Source organism: Mycetomoellerius zeteki, unplaced genomic scaffold (assembly GCF_001594055.1).
Source record: "Mycetomoellerius zeteki isolate Tzet28-1 unplaced genomic scaffold, Tzet1.0 scaffold228, whole genome shotgun sequence".
In the NCBI taxonomy this organism is placed as follows: Eukaryota; Metazoa; Arthropoda; class Insecta; order Hymenoptera; family Formicidae; genus Mycetomoellerius; species Mycetomoellerius zeteki.
The window spans coordinates 2,014,301-2,031,636 of record NW_017257203.1 but is presented as its reverse complement, the minus strand read 5'-3'; the positions used below and the strand labels follow the sequence as shown (position 1 = coordinate 2,031,636).

The following is a 17,336-nucleotide window of genomic DNA, read 5'->3' as shown; positions in this document are numbered from 1 at the left end:
CACACTTGATACTCCTAGCAAAGATAAAAATTGGAGCGTAAGTTCCCGATAAAAAATTTTTCACATATAATTATAAAATAAATTATACATAATTATATATATTACATATTTTTGCATAATTTTATATAGTGATATATGTGAAAAACTTTTTACCGGATTGAATGTAATAGGAGAGTATGCTTATACATACTGAACGCGATGAGCGATATTCAATGAAAGCTCTGCTTTTTTGCACGTGACGATGCAAAGCAGAGTCCTCATTGGATATCACTCGTCGCTCATCACTTATCGCGCGTTATCGAGGCCGCTTTGGCGCTCACAATGCTTTAAGTGTAGTGTCCCTAAAGCCGTAATCACACTACAGGCTCCTGACTCTGACTCGACTGCCAACTCTGACTGCCGGCCTATAATGGACCAATAATAATGAGACTGATTTATTGTTTTTGGTCCATTATGGGTCGGCAGTCAGAGTTGGTAGTCGGTCAGAGTCGGGAGCCTGTAGTGTGATTACAACTTAAAAGGTAGAGTCTGACCATACATCGTGATTATTTTCATTGGTCAATCCCAAAACCCTCCTCACAGTGGCGTGGTCACACAGTAGAGAAATCGCGCGTGTATATATATATATATAGATTACAATCCGCTTGAAAATATGAAGGCTATAAACGCTTCGAAATACCTATTATACGCAATAGTATTTTATGTATTCTGTAAATAATGTATATTGCATAATAAAATTCCTTTTATGATTAACATAGTGTAAATGTTATTTTTACTTAGGTTAGAAAGCTACTTACGGATTTTACATTTCTAATAAATGTGAAATTGACGAGTTGCAACATAATATTTTAACTTACCGTTCGACTGTCCTTATGTCCTTTATTAATGTCGGTTAAAAGGGTAACGCCTGCGATATGTACTTAGAGAAAGACATGATCCCCACCACTTACTGACGCCATTTTGAGGGATATGTGGCCAGACTCTACCTTCCAGGGACACTATTTAAGTGTCGTTTCATCCTTGTTATTTATTAAATATTAAACAAGGACAATTGATGCTCACAAGCACTGTAAGCGACCGCAGCCCCAGTGTGCAGTAGGCGTAACAGAAGCATAAACGAAGCTTCTACAAGGCTTTTAGAAAATTGAGACATAAAACATAAAAGAGGGGATTACGTTGTCTCAATTTTTGCCTTCTAGAACAGTGCTCGCAAGGATTGTACATTTCGGACTGATTCCGGCGCGCAACCCCCACCACCGCTCGAGGCTCGGCAGCCCAAATTCCGAACCGAAATTCCATGTAGTAGTAGTTGCGCGGTCTTGCAATAGATGGTGTTGACATATGTTAGATAAGGACAGATGCGTTTAAGTGAGATAGAATGATATATACAATAATATAATGTAAGAAATTAATCAGATGTTACTATTATTGAATTTGAAGTTAGAAAAGTCTGCACTATCGACCTCGATCAAGTTCGGTAATCGGTTTAGGATTCCCTTAAACTGAACGTCAAAACCAAACGCAACTATGCGATATCAAACAGTTGATACAAAGAGATATTTTCCGCTTTATTGCAGGAAAGATCGCCGTGTCACTTGAATCAAACAAAATTCTGTATCAAAATATTAATTTTGCGATATTTAATAGCCGCTAATTACTTACGGTTACGATCAAGAGCAAGCGTGGCAGAGTAGACAGCGCACTGGTTTGCTATATGCTAGAGATCCTGATTCTCGATCCTGACTCTAGAACCAAAAATATCTTCATAAGCTTGTATCTCCTCTCAGAAGGAAAAATGGCAACCTACCGAGAGTACCTTTGACAAGAGCACTTCTTTTACAACAAAATATCCTTCGGAATCGACGTTATACTGTAGATCCCATATGACTGTGTACAACCAGCACCACGTGGGCTTTTTCTTTTTGTATGGCCTATGCCCCGTGCACTGAGGCAATTTGGTACTTTTCCGGTAACGGAACGATTCACCACATGGGCATATCAGAGAAGTTACCACAAGCAATAGGACTGAGGAGGAGACTTACGGCTTGCGTATATATTATATGTTTGTTATCTCTAAAACTTCCCAAGATCTTCGTACGCAGGAGAAAAGCGTGACACGAATCGACAAATGTCGATAATTGCTTAATTTTCGAAAGACGCGTTCAGCCCGAATTTGTTCGACCGGCTTGGAACAGTGATCTGCAGCGATCCACAGCGATTTCAAATTGGGTGGATTTAGTACTACAACCGCTCACTGAGCGCTCAGTGAGCGCTTGTCTCTGGTCTATATTTTTAGTTCTAACAGAATATGCCAATAAGATGCAAGCGTTTACTGAGCGCTCAGTGAGCGCTTGTATTTTATTGGTATATTCTGTTAGAACTAAAAATATAGACCAAACAGATACAAGAGCTCAGCGCTCAGTGAGCGGTTGTGCTTCTAGGGCCGGAATCTACAGTCCAGTCTGTCCGGTCAATCTCAAGCAATAGACGAGTTCAAAGTCGGTATTCATAGTTGGTTCTTATTTCAAGACCGTCTTAAGTAATGTCTTAAGATGCCAATGCGGCCCTCTGATTGGTTCATGACACCTCAAGACAGAACTTAAGATAGTCTTAAATATAAGAGATCTGACTATGAATACCGGCCCAAGACTGCAAAGCGGCTAGGCATGCTTATCGAGCGATTGAATATGATTGGTTGGATCTATAAGTAATAATCAATTATGTTCATTTGCTCGGCGAGCAGACTAGCCGCTTTGTCAACTTGAACGCGCACAATGGGTGCGTTCAGCAGAACGTTTGTTTTGCAACTGTTGTACTATAAGTACAACCTAATCCTTTAATTTCCTTCACGCTAATTGGATCATACTTTTAGATCTAGAAGAATGGTCCTATCTCAGCAGACAATCATAAAACGGTTGCAAAACTGTTGAGTCTGCTGAACGCAGCCAATGGCTGAATGCACCCATTTACACGACATCCTTAAGGCCATCACACGTACAAAAATTTTAGTCGTATCGTAAGGCCGTAAGCAAATTGGCCAATCACGTCGAGCGTTTTTAAACGCGAGATCGTAATTTTGATTGTGATTGGTCGATTTACTTGCGACCTTACGATTACGACTAAAATTTTTGTACGTGTGATGGCCTTTAGGGTCATTGTCACCAAGCTCAGTTAACTTAACTGGCCAGTTAGTCCATCGGAATTGACCAATCGCATTTATCATTTTGTTTGCTTCAAATTTCTATCTGATTAATATTTCTATCTGAAAATATTGCAATTATATTACTGCATAAATTAATTGACTTGTCTTAATCGTCGATTTAAGTTAATTGATTTTTGATCGAAATTTCCATTAAAACGCGCGTATAATTGCACGTAATTGCGCTCGTTTTATTTGCCCTTTCTGCACTCAGGTGATATCTTCGCTCCTTCTCTTTTCAACGAGACAACATATATGTCGTCCCATTTTGGGTGCAAAGAGTGCCAAAAAGGTGCAATACAAGTGAGGCAAGATTATCGAATTTTCACTATGATTTCCCACTCCCGTCGCAGAAAAAATCTCTAACGGTTACTAGATTACGAGCAGCCGTCACATGACAGCGACGGGTGTGCGTGATCTTTTTACGAGTCTCTCAATGTGAGAATCTAGGATTTGTCAGACAAAATACGAAAGGACTACCGGGCTACTTGGCTTCTCCCCGGAGTGTCGGCAGTGCTTGAAGACCGCGGAATATTACATATATTACATTGCGAACAGCAAGGCTTACTGTTGTAACGATGAGGTATATCCTGGGTAACACATTTGCGATCACCGCCTCGGCGACGATCCTTATTTTGGGTATGCTTCATGTATATTATAATAATATAACACGTTAAAGCTTCTTATATGTTTGATATTTTGCCGAAATATTCATACGTGATATTGCTAACAATCTCGTGAAATGTATTTATTTTACTGAATAATCTTCGAGTTGCATAAAAGAGAGAGAGAGAGAGAGAGTTTATATATATACATTTCTTTGATATAATATATTTCGTATTTATATATCTTGTTTATGTAGTTTATACTATATATTTATATAGTATGTAATATGTATGTTGCAGTTTTGTATTATATATTTACTGGCAAAGGAGAGCAGGTTAGCGTTGGATGGTAAGTTCACATGTTTGTCTTATGTCAGTGGATGTTTCTAACAAGGACACAGTCAGATATTGTATAACACAGTGAGTCGTTTCATCCTTGTTTAACGTTGGCAAACAAGGACGAACTGACTCACTGTGTTACATAGTGTTTGACTGTGTCCTTGCTAGAAAACACCCAGTGATTTCTTATCTTATTGAATTATTGATGCAAAAAGATTCTAAACAAAATGTTTGATTTTCATTTAGGTTCTTGACGAATACTTCTCCATATATGTGGTGCACGTTGGGTATAGGTCTATCAGTAGCTTTGTCTGTAGTAGGTGCTGCATTGTAAGTTCGATTTATTCTTGTCTCCATCAATATAGATTATCTTCAATCTCGGTTCAATTTATTTTTCATCTTTTTCTAATTCATAGAACTAGGAAAAGATGAAGAGTAAGTTGAACCAAAATTAAAATTAATCTATATTGATGGAGATGGATATTAGAGTTTTGAGTGGAATCACATTTAAATTTGTATTATATATGTCATTTATTTGTCTCTCCAGAGGTATCCATACAACAGGAGTGTCTATCGTCGGTGGTGGTGTGAAAGCACCTAGAATCAAGACAAAGAATTTGATTTCTGTGATATTCTGTGAGGCTGTAGCTATCTATGGCTTGATCACTGCCATTGTTCTATCTGGAATGCTTGATAAATTCTCTTACACAGAAATTTACAAAAATGAAGAAATCAGAAGTCAGAACTGGTTGTCTGGATACTTAATGTTTGGTGCTGGTTTGGCTGTTGGCCTCGTCAATCTTTTCTGCGGCATAGCGGTCGGAATTGTTGGCTCTGGTGCAGCTCTCGCCGATGCGGCTAACTCTGCCCTTTTCGTAAAAATTCTTATAGTCGAGATTTTTGGTTCTGCTATTGGACTCTTTGGTTTAATAGTTGGTATTTATATGGTAAGTTGGTGTTCATATGAACATGTTACGAATACAATTGGAAATATTCAAGACTATGTAACTAAATATATCCTCAGTGAACATATTTTCATATTTCCATATTTTTGTTTCAGACATCCAAAGTGAAAATGGGCGACAAGCTATCATAAATTACGAGAGAATAAGCTATGGAGTATCGGGATCACAATGTTCCATTCCACATTTAGTCATCAGTAAAAGAGATTCTAGAGGAATGACTGCATATCTATAAAATCATTGTGAGATCAGAAGAATTTTTCAGATACCAATGTGAATTTGGTATATTGCATGTCTGTAATTACATTCATACGATTCTAGGTGACAATTTAACATCCTTTTTGTGTCTATAATTGTGAATATTGTCTGTTATATTATTGGACGCATCATTCTACTTCTTTTGAAACATAAAAATGGCTAAGATTAAATGTTATAATAGGCCATAATTTTTATCGATGTTAGAAAGCAACGTAAATTTTGTTAAACATTTTGAGTGCGTTATAGCGCTCACTTTTGCATAAGTTAATGTACATATTTTCTTGTCAATGTAAGTAAAGTATGTAATACAAAGTACTATAATAATTTATCCTCTATATTCTAATTGTATCTACTCGTTAGCTAATTAGTGGGAAAATAGTTGATTATAAAAATTAACGTGAGTCATCAATCCCTTAAAAAGTATTAAAAATATTTATTTAACAATTGTATAAAAATTTTTGAGCTAATATCAGAGATAATATTCGTCATCGTCATTGCTTTTTCTTTAAGAAGACTTGTGCCTATCTCTGATATAACATGATTATAAACATTCTCTTATAATGTATAATATACAATAATTCAATGATCTCAGTGAAGATACATTTAAATAAAGATATAACTAAATGTATGTATATAGCAAATTACACAACCATAATACTTGTCTTATGTATGTAATACATCATGGATGCTCTTGAATGCATGGTTTAGCGCTTGCACATATTGACTGGCGTTATGATTGCCTTCATAACTCGTCACGGTTGAACCCAAACGTTCGTCCTGGATCATATATCTAAACAAATACGTATTAGTTCTGTTTAAAAAATCATACCCAAAGATATAACAAAGTATTAACAATTATATCATTTTCAGTGTTAATAGCAACGTAACACGAATGTCTTACCCAATTCCATAGCCATCAAGTACCACTGGTCCAAATCCACCAAACATTATATCTAGGCTTGATAAAGTAGATGTAGACAATATATTATGATTTAAAGCATCGTAAGCGGAATCTTGAAAAATAGCTGGCTTAGTGGAACCCGATTTCTCTGAAATTCTTCTCAAAACGAATAGATGCCTATCAAATCCCTGACCTGTAAAGTATTTCATCAAATTTATATACGTTCTTTTTATAAATCTGCTAATAATGATCAAACTAATTACCCATTACAGCCTCTTTCGTAAGCATGTTGTGAGTTTTACTACATTCAAGTATCATCTTTTTTAGCTCTGATTTAGAAAGCTCGATTTGCTTCTGAGTCATAGCAACACAGACCGCTTTAGTCTCTAATGTACAAGATCTGATAGTTTCTGTTCTGCCGTGTTTGTATGCAGCTGTGCTGCAAGATTCATAAGTTGGTACCGATTTGCCTTCTAGGATATACAATGCCAACTGGAATGCCAACTGCATCATGGCATCTGGACTTATTCCGAACTTCTTGCACTGTTTCTTACCAAACTCTTCATTAAGTACAAAATCGACGCACAGTCGATTCACCCATGTTTGATTATCTGCTTTTTGCTGATCGATGATACCTTTGCTTTTCGCATCTAAAGAGAATTGTAGTCTCTCTATGTTCACGTTTTCTTTAGAAAGATCATCTACTTCATTAGGATGAAATCTAGGTTTCTTTGATATATCGGCTTTCACATCCTACAAGATGACAAAGATCTTTACATTTCGTAGTTCTCAAATGTTTAAGATAATTAAATTAACGATGCCTAATACGCTTAAAGCTGAAACAATATATTGCTCACTTGGAAGTATCTGAGTACCGCGACACCATCGCCCCATGAATGCTCAAAGTTGATTCCACCATAGCCATCCTTAGAAAGAATAAGGGAAAACGATTTGTCAAACCATCTGTTGGTACCGTCTGTATGTAAATATGTTTTAATAAGCTTGTTATAGTCGGTACCAATAATTTCGTCATCTAAGATCATTATGAATACAGCCGAATCGATTTTCTGAAGAATTTGTCGATTCCCCGTTTCGACTAAATGTGAGCGTGCTCGTGCCCATTGATCTCTTTCTAACGATGTAAGAACGCCTACGGGATATTTATTTGCTGGTCTATCATCTTCCAAAATGGTTTTCAGGCATGCAGCTATCTCTTTAGGACTACGAATGGAGTCGTTCGCATCCAAAACATCGAACGCATAAAAATGACTCTTCCTCAGTACAACCAAATGCTTGGCTGAAGGATCATGAAAGATTCTATCTTTTCCTAACTCCGGTATTCTAGTTGTATTGAACAGATTCTTGTATTGGGACATATCTAATGGAAAGGCCTACGATAAAAAATTTTGTTAATTTTTTTTTACAAATTTCTATTTTTCTATCAATTTATCTTAAGAGTATTTGGCATAATTATTTTGCTATTTCTAATCTATTCATACCTTAAATAGATAAGCGCCATACCAGCTAAAGCGAGATGGGACCAGTCTTGTAACATTGCGGAATAATTGAGTGTCTGACTTCTCAGGTTTCATATGAAACACCTCTGGTTCCAGAATGTTATTCTTGAATGACTTTAAGAATCTCAACGATGATACGACAAGGTTTGTCGCTTTTACCAATTGCGTATCATATTTTGGATCAGATTCTGGCGTATAAATTAAGAAAGGATTATAATTGATCGGCAAAGGTTTGCGATCTTGCAAATACATATCGAACCACGGTTCATTGATGTAACTGGTGTATGGATTCTCTATATTATATTGGAGTAACAGCTTTTGTAAACTCTGTCCCTCGCTAGTAAGAAATTTTGAGACGCAGGAGGATGTGTTTTGGAATTCCTTCTGATTCAACAGAGGTTTCTGCGCATTAAGATATCTCCTGCACGAGTCTTCAAGTTTTGGTATCGGTAAACGAGGCAAGGATGCTTGAAAATGTAATGTTGGAACTTTGCTCATCTGCATAAATTGATATTCTGTGGTGTCATATAAAACGGCAGTACTCCTGTAAAACAATTAAGACATATAATTGGTATCCGTTTCTTTAATTAAATAGCTGCACATTTAAACTTTGAACTGTCCTTATTTTATTCGAATTGTTATTCAAATTATGACACACGAGCTACATTCTACTTGGCGCTCGCAACGCTCTTGGAATCATTTCGTCCTTGTTTATTAAATATTAAACAAGAACAAATGATACTCGCGAGTGTTTTGAATATCAAGGAACGCATTTTAATTATACAGCAGATAATTTCACAGTAATGATAACAATGTAAATTTCAGAGCCTAAAAATAAAAAAATATCTTATTATTAAACACAGCAATAGAGAGTGGCATCATACCATATATGATGCCACTCTCTATTGCTAAAAATATATAAAAACAAAACATTACTACCTAGCTAATCGCTGTGTTAATGCCAGCCCTCCACGGCTTATCTGTAATGTAACATAACAAAAAGAAAAAATAGACGGGAAACGTGTCTTGTCTTAAAAATTAAACAGTGAAAATATTATACACATATATATATATATATATATATATGTCAAGCAACTAGTTTACCATAAATCCTTTTTTCGTCGTTAGGATAAACATCTTGTAATCCGACCCTCCCAACTTAATTACTTTTGAAAACGTAACAGAAAATAGGAAAATTTATCAAATCAAGAAATCAATGTACACTTGTATACGTGTATATGCACAGTGATTTCAGATGACAACTGTTCTCTACTACTGTACTGCAATCAAAAACAAATATATTTCCAGATCAGATGTGAGGTTGAACTACACTTGTACCAAAACTCTCCCTCTCCTTTTATCGAGCAAACGCTAGAGAAGGAAACGCAGCGAGACTTGCAGAAAGAACTCGATGCAAGTGCAGTCGTACTCCATAGGCCTGTTCTTTTCAGCTGAACTTTTGCACCAGTTCATCTTTCTTCCTCTTCTTTCTTCCTGGAGAGAAAAAGAAGAAAGATGAACTGGTGCAAAAGTTCAGCTAAAAAGAACAGGCTTCATGATTCGGAGCATTTTTGTACATTTGTTGACAGAAAATATATTTCTTTCTGATGACTTTTGAAACACATTCGGTGTATCAAAAGTCATTTAAAAAACAAAGAATAAAAACGGACTTGTAATAAAAAAAACGGACTATGAAATACTGACCTATGATTTATACCAGCCGTAGATTTTCTCGGCTGGTATTTTTAAAAAGTATTTCAATTCGTATAAAAATTCTGAGAAAAATTTCCATCAGAAAGATTACACGTTGCATAAATTTCTTCACATTCTGTTTAATAATTAGCAGTCAAATTAATAGATTCAGAATCAGAGGATTGATTCTATATCGTGAAACGAGGTGAAAATTATAAAAGTGAGCGAATTTACTAGAATACTGATGATTTCATTGGTCAACACCTAGTTAATGTGCTCACTTTTGTAATTTTCACCTTCTTTGAAAATACAGAATCGACCCCCAGATCTATCAAATCTATCATTGATAGATTTATTTATATTTAACGGAATAAAATTTAATTATTTAACTTTGAGCAAAAAAACATTCATGTGCGGTACATGTTCCTTTTTATTTATTATTTTGATAGATTCAATTTCAAAGCAACATTGTTAATTTCTTTTGGATATCAATCATGATGCTATCCTGTAGAATCTCTTGAGAGGGCGTCGAACGAATTTTCCGCTACGCTATCTACCGTAAAGCTGGCGGATCTTCGTTGGCGTATCGTCGATGACGGCGACGGTTGACTGGTTGACAGCGGTGGTTTTCAGTCGCCGCGCCAGTCACGGTTGGTCACGGTGAGAACGTTGTTTCGGTGTCCGATTGTTGCGGTGCGACGTGTTGTGACAGACGTAATCTGTCGCGGCTACGTAGAGCATCATCGTCGTCGCCGTATCGCTGCCGCAACCAGAGAAACACGACCGTGCAACAATGGCGATGGGCAAAAGTCTCCGCGTCTACGAGAAGCTAAATTCTCCCAAGCCGCACTCGGTCATACTCGAACAGCGGGGCCGCAAGGAGACGCTGCTCTTCGAATCGCAGGCGATCGCAGTCCTTTGTAAGTAACGGGCCAAGCCAAGCGGAGAGATGATCTGCTTGCGAACGCAACACCGGCGAGGCCGCGCACGCCCAACCTGTTCACCTTATCCCGCATCCTCCTACATCTCCTACATTTGAAATCAAGCAGACGCGTGTTTCACTCGCGAGTAGAGTCGCAAGTAAGATATCGTATAAGGGCAACCGGATTAACGTTGTGACAGCTGCACGCTAAGATGTAAACCGGAGCTCCGCCGTTCCGCTCTGTAACTTCTTGATCTTGCATCACGATTGTGATTATGAACCGTAAATCATAACTCATTGCTTTATATTTTCTTTATATTTTTGTATAAATCCATAGAGCACACTTTATCCAAAGGACATCCTTAGTCCTTAGAGAATGTCCTTAGGATGATAGGATGTTCTCTGAATGTCTTCAGGATGTCCTTTGGAGATCTGTGCTGTATGGAATACATTGAAAAGTCTGTTCCAATTTCCATGTCAAACTGTTTTTTAGAACATAGTATAACAGTCGTATGTAACAATAGCATTTATATTGTTATACTCTAAAAAATATCCACATAGATGTGGATTTAACACGATGTGGTGTCTATATGATTCTCATCGTGTAAATATTAATACCAACATAGTATGGATTTAAAACCCTTGGTGTTAATATTAACATATCATCCCAAGAAATACATAAAAGTTAGCAAAAAATCAAAATGACTATTTTTATTCATAATATCAATAAATAGTAAAATTTTGTAACCAAAAGTTTATTTTTTACTTTTATGACGTAAAAATAAATTCATTTTGACTTTCTCTTGATTTAATGTATTCCTTGGAATGATATGGATAACAACCTATGATGTTAAATCCACACCATGTTGGTATTAATATTCACACCAACATGATGAAATATTTTTTAGAGTACAATTTGACAACTGAAGATTCTCATGAATATGCGTCATTTACAGCCGCCGAGGAGTACGAGTTCCTAAAACCGAAATATACTAAATTGTTGGACGCGTACGGATGTCTGGGTGTTCTGCAGCTGAATGCAGGCGAGAATACTCTGTTATACCTCGTTCTGGTTACTGGATGTTTCTCCGTTGGAAAGATCGGCGAGTCAGAGGTCTTCCGAATAACACAGTCGAGTTTTGTACCTCTGTTCTACAGTCAAGGAATGGAGGATCGCGTATCTGAAGTTAGAAAGGTCCTGAATTCTGGAACGTTTTATTTCTCCTGGTCTGCTGGACAGAAATCGCTCGATATTACGTTGAGCGCCCAGAGAAGATGCAAATCTACGACTACGGATAATAGATTCTTCTGGTTAGTATACACTTATACAGTTTTGTAAAACCTTTACAACATGAACTTTTATAATAGAAAGTTAAAGATTTAAACAAAAATTGTGTATCACTACTCGTGAAAGATATGGACCAAAAAATGATAATACATAATCTCGTCAATTAGGAATCGAATGTTGCACATTCATCTATTAAGATACGGCGTAGATACGAGTCAATGGTTATTAAAAGCAATGTGTGGCAGTGTGGAGATTAGAACTGTCTATGTTGGACACAGACAAGCTCGAGCAGTGCTCATGTCTAGATTAAGTTGTGAACGTGCTGGCACTAGGTAAGATCATTTTTCTCTCTTTGATGGAAAAGTACAGCTTTTCTTTCTATTTGGAGAAAAAAAGAGAAAAAATAAACAGTGAAAGAAGTTCAGTTACAAAGTCTAATATTATAGATATTTCAAGAATTATCAGTATCGCAATATCAACAATTATCACAATGCTTGATAAAAGGTATATCTCGCAATACATATAACATATGACTAATCCATATCGCATATATGCGTTGCAATGTAAAATAAAAGTTTATTGGAATATATGGCCTGATTAAACTATGATATATCATTATTAGACTTCTGTTAAAACTTCTGTTGAAGATTTCTGTTAAAAACTTCTGTATAAAAACATGACCTTTTGTCTAGATTTAATGTTAGAGGAACTAATGATGACGGACACGTGGCGAATTTCGTGGAAACAGAACAGGTGATCTATATAGACAACGAAGTGACGTCTTATGTTCAGACGAGGGGTTCGGTACCACTGTTTTGGGAACAACCTGGTATACAAGTCGGTTCCCACAAAGTGAAGATATCACGCGGCTTCGAGACTTCTGCGCCCGCCTTTGACAGGCATTTAGACATGATCAAAAAGCGGTACGGTCAACAAGTCATTGTCAATCTTCTTGGCTCCAGTTTGATTGGCAGCAAAGAAGGAGAAGCAATGTTGAGTCAATTGTTTCAAACCCATCATACTATGTCGGAGCACAAAGACGTGCCGCACATTTTGTTTGATTATCATCAAGAGTGCCGCGGTGGAAACATGAAAAATCTGTCGAAGCTTAAGGCAAAGGTCGAAAAGTACCTGGAGTCGTTTTCGCTGTTTTATGCTGTTGGTAATACCGTGATTCTCGAACAGACCGGCACCATTAGAACAAATTGTCTGGACTGTTTGGACAGAACAAACTGCGTGCAAACGTTTTTCGCACTTGAGATGCTTGCCAAACAGATGGGCTTGTTAAAATTGATGGAGAAGCAGCAAATGGTTTCGAGATTTGAGGAAGTATTTCGTCAGATGTGGATCAACAATGGTAACGAGGTCAGCAAGATATACGCAGGTACTGGTGCCATCCAGGGCAGTTCTAAGCTGATGGACGGCGCGAGATCGGCAGCTAGAACGATACAAAATAATTTACTGGATTCCAACAAGCAGGAGGCGATCGATATCCTATTATTAGGTTCAACATTAAATACAGAACTAGCTGACAGAGCACGTTTATTGTTACCATCCAACATGTTACATGCCGCACCGAATCTCTTGCGAGAAATGTGTAAACGCTATAACGAGTATGTGGATACAATGAATCTCAGAGTGAGCATCGGTACTTACAACGTTAACGGAGGCAGGCATTTTAGAAGTGTAGTTTATAAGGATGTATCCCTGGCCGATTGGTTATTCGATGGACCAAACAGATCTTCATGTAAGTATCTTCCTTCTAAAAACACTGAATCATAAAGTGTACAAAATAGACGAAAATATTTTGTAATGACTCTGTATATACATATATCGTGAAAGATATTTCTTTTTATAATTCATAATTTTTGTATCTCTTTTCAGTCTTGGTATCCCTACAACAGGAAGACAACGTTCCTGTAGATATATTCGCGATAGGATTCGAGGAGATCGTCGACTTGAATGCCAGTAATATTATGGCCGCTAGTTCGGATAACGCCAAGGCTTGGGCCGAGGAACTGCAGAAGGTGCTATGTAAGGGCACAGAATACGTTCTCGTGACATATCAGCAGCTGGTAGGCGTCTGCCTCTATCTATTTATACGACCTGTACACGCACCGTATCTGCGCGATGTGGCAGTGGATTGCGTGAAAACAGGATTGGGAGGCGCTACCGGGAACAAAGGCGCCGCAGCAATTAGATGCGTGCTATACTCCACGTCCTTTTGTTTCGTATGCGCGCATTTCGCCGCTGGCCAATCTCAGGTGAACGAACGTAATGCTGACTATGCCGAGATCACAAGGAAGATAACATTTCCCATGGGTAGAACGCTGAACACTCACGATTATGTGTTTTGGTGTGGTGACTTCAACTACAGAGTCGACATGGACAAGGATGAGATGAAGGAATTGATCAAGCAAAGTGAATTGGATCAGATACTGCAATACGACCAATTGAGGGTATTATGTCATATTATTGATCAGAAATTCACATTTCTTTTATTTGTTAATGAATCATATAGAAAAAATGAACAAATCTTATCGTTATAGTATTGATAATTTAGTTAACAATATATCTTTTATGAATCTTTTCATTTCAAGGTTCAACAAGAACAGGGCAACGTCTTTAAGAACTTCCAGGAAGGACCCATTACTTTCGCTCCTACATATAAATATGATTTGTTCTCGGATGATTACGACACCAGTGAGAAGTGTCGTCAACCCGCATGGACAGACAGAGTTCTTTGGAAGCGCAGAAAGCAAATACCCGATATTGGTTGGTTTTTCTATCATATGATCATTTAATCATATAAAGTATACATGTAAATATAATTGTATTTCTGTATTAATTTAAATGTACATTTCAGATTCGCCTACAGATTGGAATCCAGGAAAGCTGGTTTATTATGGCAGAGCGGAATTGAAGCAAAGTGATCATCGACCGGTAATTGCAACGATTGATATAGACGTGCACTGTGTCGATCCCGAGAAGCGCGAGTGCGTGTTCAAAGAAGTGATACAAGATCTGGGTCCTCCCGATGGCACGATAATAGTCAAGGCGGTGGAGGATATCGAGGATATGGATAGCGTGTTCGATAATAATCTTATGTTCGCGCTGATACAAGACCTATCTCACATCGGCGAGGCAATTCTAGTACGTTACGTCGGCGAGACTATCTGGGTGACATTCAGGGATGGTCAATGCGCCCTGGCTGCAGCGAAGAAGGGCATGACGCAGGTGTGCGGTCAAACGTTAAAACTTTCGCTGAAATCGCCTGACTGGGTACAGCAGATAGAGAAGGAAATCGAGATCTGCAGCAACACTACAATCGCTCAGTTCACGGTGGACTCGCCATTGAGAAGTCCCATGCAACGATTGGAACAATTGGAGATTGCCGAACGGCCGTCTCCCAGCAGAGGCAGCCCAAATGGCGTGATCCCACCCCCGAGACCAGCACCACCGGGCCGACCCTCCCAGCCACCGAAGAGTCCCGCTCACGAGCGAAAGCAAATACCACGAGCGGGTGTCTTCAGCGTGATTCCCAACCAATTCGCGCGCCCGGTGACGCCACCGGTTGCGGATGCGATGGAAGATGATCGACAAGACGAGAGACTTTCGCCGGATTCAGCCATATACGAGGAAATACTTGATGGATCGCCCAGCTACCCCGTACCAAATCGGCCACCGCCGCCTTTACCACGTATGGACGGTCCTCAGGAACCATTGAGTAGACCACCGCCCAGTTCGGTACCTCCTCCATTGCCGCATAGACAAGCCCCGCCGCCTCCGCAGCACCCACCACCGAGTCTACCCCCATCGAACGCTCCACCACCCGTTCCAGCAAGAACCACCGGTGGGCCGCCCATTCCGGCAAGAAATCCTCACTAAAAGAGAGACGAAAGAATAGATAGGTCGCATAAATGGGACGTACATCCTATTAGGCCAGACTTCCGGTACGCTTAGCATTAATCTAGTACGTGTGATTATTTATGAGATTAAACGACGAGACGACAGTAGTCGACGAGTCTTCACTTCCAAACTGAGTTACAGATCCGCGTAGCATAGTTAAGAATCCCGAATCTGTTCTGTGATTACTCTGAAAGCGATCGGTGGTCATCGCAAGTCGGAAGTAATTACAAGTCATTTCGATCTCTGATCGTGAGCATAATTAATTATAGTAAATTTGTACTCTTAGATTATTCTTGAGCTTATCGAACACTGTATTTTGTATTTCTATATGTTGATGATAATATAATCGTATTGATCTGTTCACGCGAGAAACCATTGTTTTTGCACCGAATGTTTAAAGTGGCGCAAACAGCTATTGTTTCGAAGATCCAATCGATTTATAATTGTTGACACAGATTTAAAAATGTATATTCAAAACCCGTTGAAATCGTTGTAAAATTGGGTATATCACGAACACGTTAATATAATCATCAGAGTTTAAACAGCGAAATACTTGCGGTAATAATGTTATAGTTGTCACTGCTTGTATTATATATTAATAACTTAAAATGTTAATTCTCAATGTTAGAATCACTTTTAAGGTTTAAGAGTCTTTACGGTATCTTAGTAACGTAAAAACTACCAAAAAAATATGTAACTAAGACTCCGAGGAACGAATTTAATTTTACAATTAAATCGTGTGTAGCATGGTGTAACAGAAGGAAAATGGTAGATTCAAACACAACAGTATTCTCACAAATGTAAGGTAAGATATTTCTTATAATTGCCCACCTGAATTTTCTTTCTTGCACGCAATGCGGAAAGTAGCTAATTCAATTAATTTAAGGTCATCCTGTAATTATGTTTTGTTTATATCTTTTTTTTCTCTAATTTCAAAGTTCCTATATTTTGCATTCCCTCAAAATTCCTAGAACGTCCGTCCCAATGGGTCCAACGCCCACCTATATTTCTTTCCTAAAGCCTCGCAATTTTTATTCTCTAGAGAACACAGTATCATGTTTCCTATTATGATACAAATATCCCATGATTTTGACTGTCACATTATTTACAGAGTGAATAACGAATACAAATTAAATGAGGAATATAGTCATTATGTAAGCGTTATAATTCACAAGAAAATACGTATGATATGGCAGCTAAAATGTTAATTTATGGGTGTTTTCCAGCAGGTTAAATATAGTGTTATACTGTCACATTATTACAATTAATAACATTAAATCTGTTCGCGTTATTTGAAATTCCCCAAAATTTTTGCACTTGAAAGGAGATAAATATATATTCGGACGTTGAAGAGAGAGAAAAAGCAAAGATGCCGAATGCAAAAAGTACAAGCAATACGCGAACAGACCTATTATTATTATATACTCACCTGTAAAAAATATATAATTCTTAAAATGTTGATAACTGAAACATTTTGCACGCTTTGTACTTAAATGTTTACATTGTCGAGCAGAGCGACATTGTGTTACAGTTAAAATATTTCGTGTTGAACACAGTATTATCCTGTGTCGTCACATATGTCAGGATGAGATGTGGCTTCGCGTAAAAGCAGTCGACTCATATTAGTAGGATCCCAGGTTCATCCGTATTTTATCTTGAAATCGTTTTTCGTAACTTTCAATGCTAAAGATTTAATAATCCTTTATATGACTTGTCCTCGCCATGAGAACAGAATATAATGATA

The 17,336-nt window shown here is 37.8% G+C and overlaps 3 protein-coding genes across 4 annotated transcripts; 2 read left to right on the top strand and 1 right to left on the bottom strand.

The window, feature by feature from the left end:
- Positions 1-3,519: 3,519 nt before the first annotated feature.
- On the top strand, positions 3,520-5,570 carry LOC108723249 (Vacuolar H[+] ATPase PPA1 subunit 1). The gene is made up of 5 exons (XM_018448818.1): positions 3,520-3,838; positions 4,105-4,153; positions 4,390-4,473; positions 4,691-5,090; positions 5,204-5,570. The coding sequence occupies exons 1-5, from the start codon at positions 3,778-3,780 to the stop codon at positions 5,237-5,239; spliced, it is 630 nt and encodes a 209-aa protein (XP_018304320.1). The 5' UTR covers positions 3,520-3,777; the 3' UTR covers positions 5,240-5,570.
- Positions 5,571-5,792: 222 nt separating this feature from the next.
- CPT2 (Carnitine palmitoyltransferase 2) lies at positions 5,793-9,118 on the bottom strand. Of its 2 annotated transcripts, XM_018448789.1 has the most exons (7): positions 8,886-9,118; positions 8,721-8,761; positions 7,764-8,325; positions 7,122-7,655; positions 6,528-7,017; positions 6,265-6,457; positions 5,793-6,153 (listed from the first exon to the last, which is right to left on the bottom strand). In XM_018448789.1, exons 1-7 carry the CDS (start codon positions 8,916-8,918, stop codon positions 6,027-6,029), a joined length of 1,980 nt encoding a protein of 659 aa, XP_018304291.1. In that variant the 5' UTR covers positions 8,919-9,118; the 3' UTR covers positions 5,793-6,026. The 2 variants fall into 2 exon arrangements, with proteins under 2 accessions (XP_018304291.1, XP_018304292.1); XM_018448790.1 differs by lacking the exon at positions 8,721-8,761 and having other exon boundaries at positions 5,795-6,153.
- An 867-nt stretch (positions 9,119-9,985) lies between these two features.
- Positions 9,986-15,953, top strand: Synj (synaptojanin). Its single transcript, XM_018449017.1, has 7 exons — positions 9,986-10,393; positions 11,352-11,706; positions 11,851-12,015; positions 12,376-13,430; positions 13,568-14,142; positions 14,284-14,458; positions 14,550-15,953. The coding sequence occupies exons 1-7, from the start codon at positions 10,267-10,269 to the stop codon at positions 15,569-15,571; spliced, it is 3,474 nt and encodes a 1,157-aa protein (XP_018304519.1). The 5' UTR covers positions 9,986-10,266; the 3' UTR covers positions 15,572-15,953.
- Positions 15,954-17,336: the final 1,383 nt, after the last annotated feature.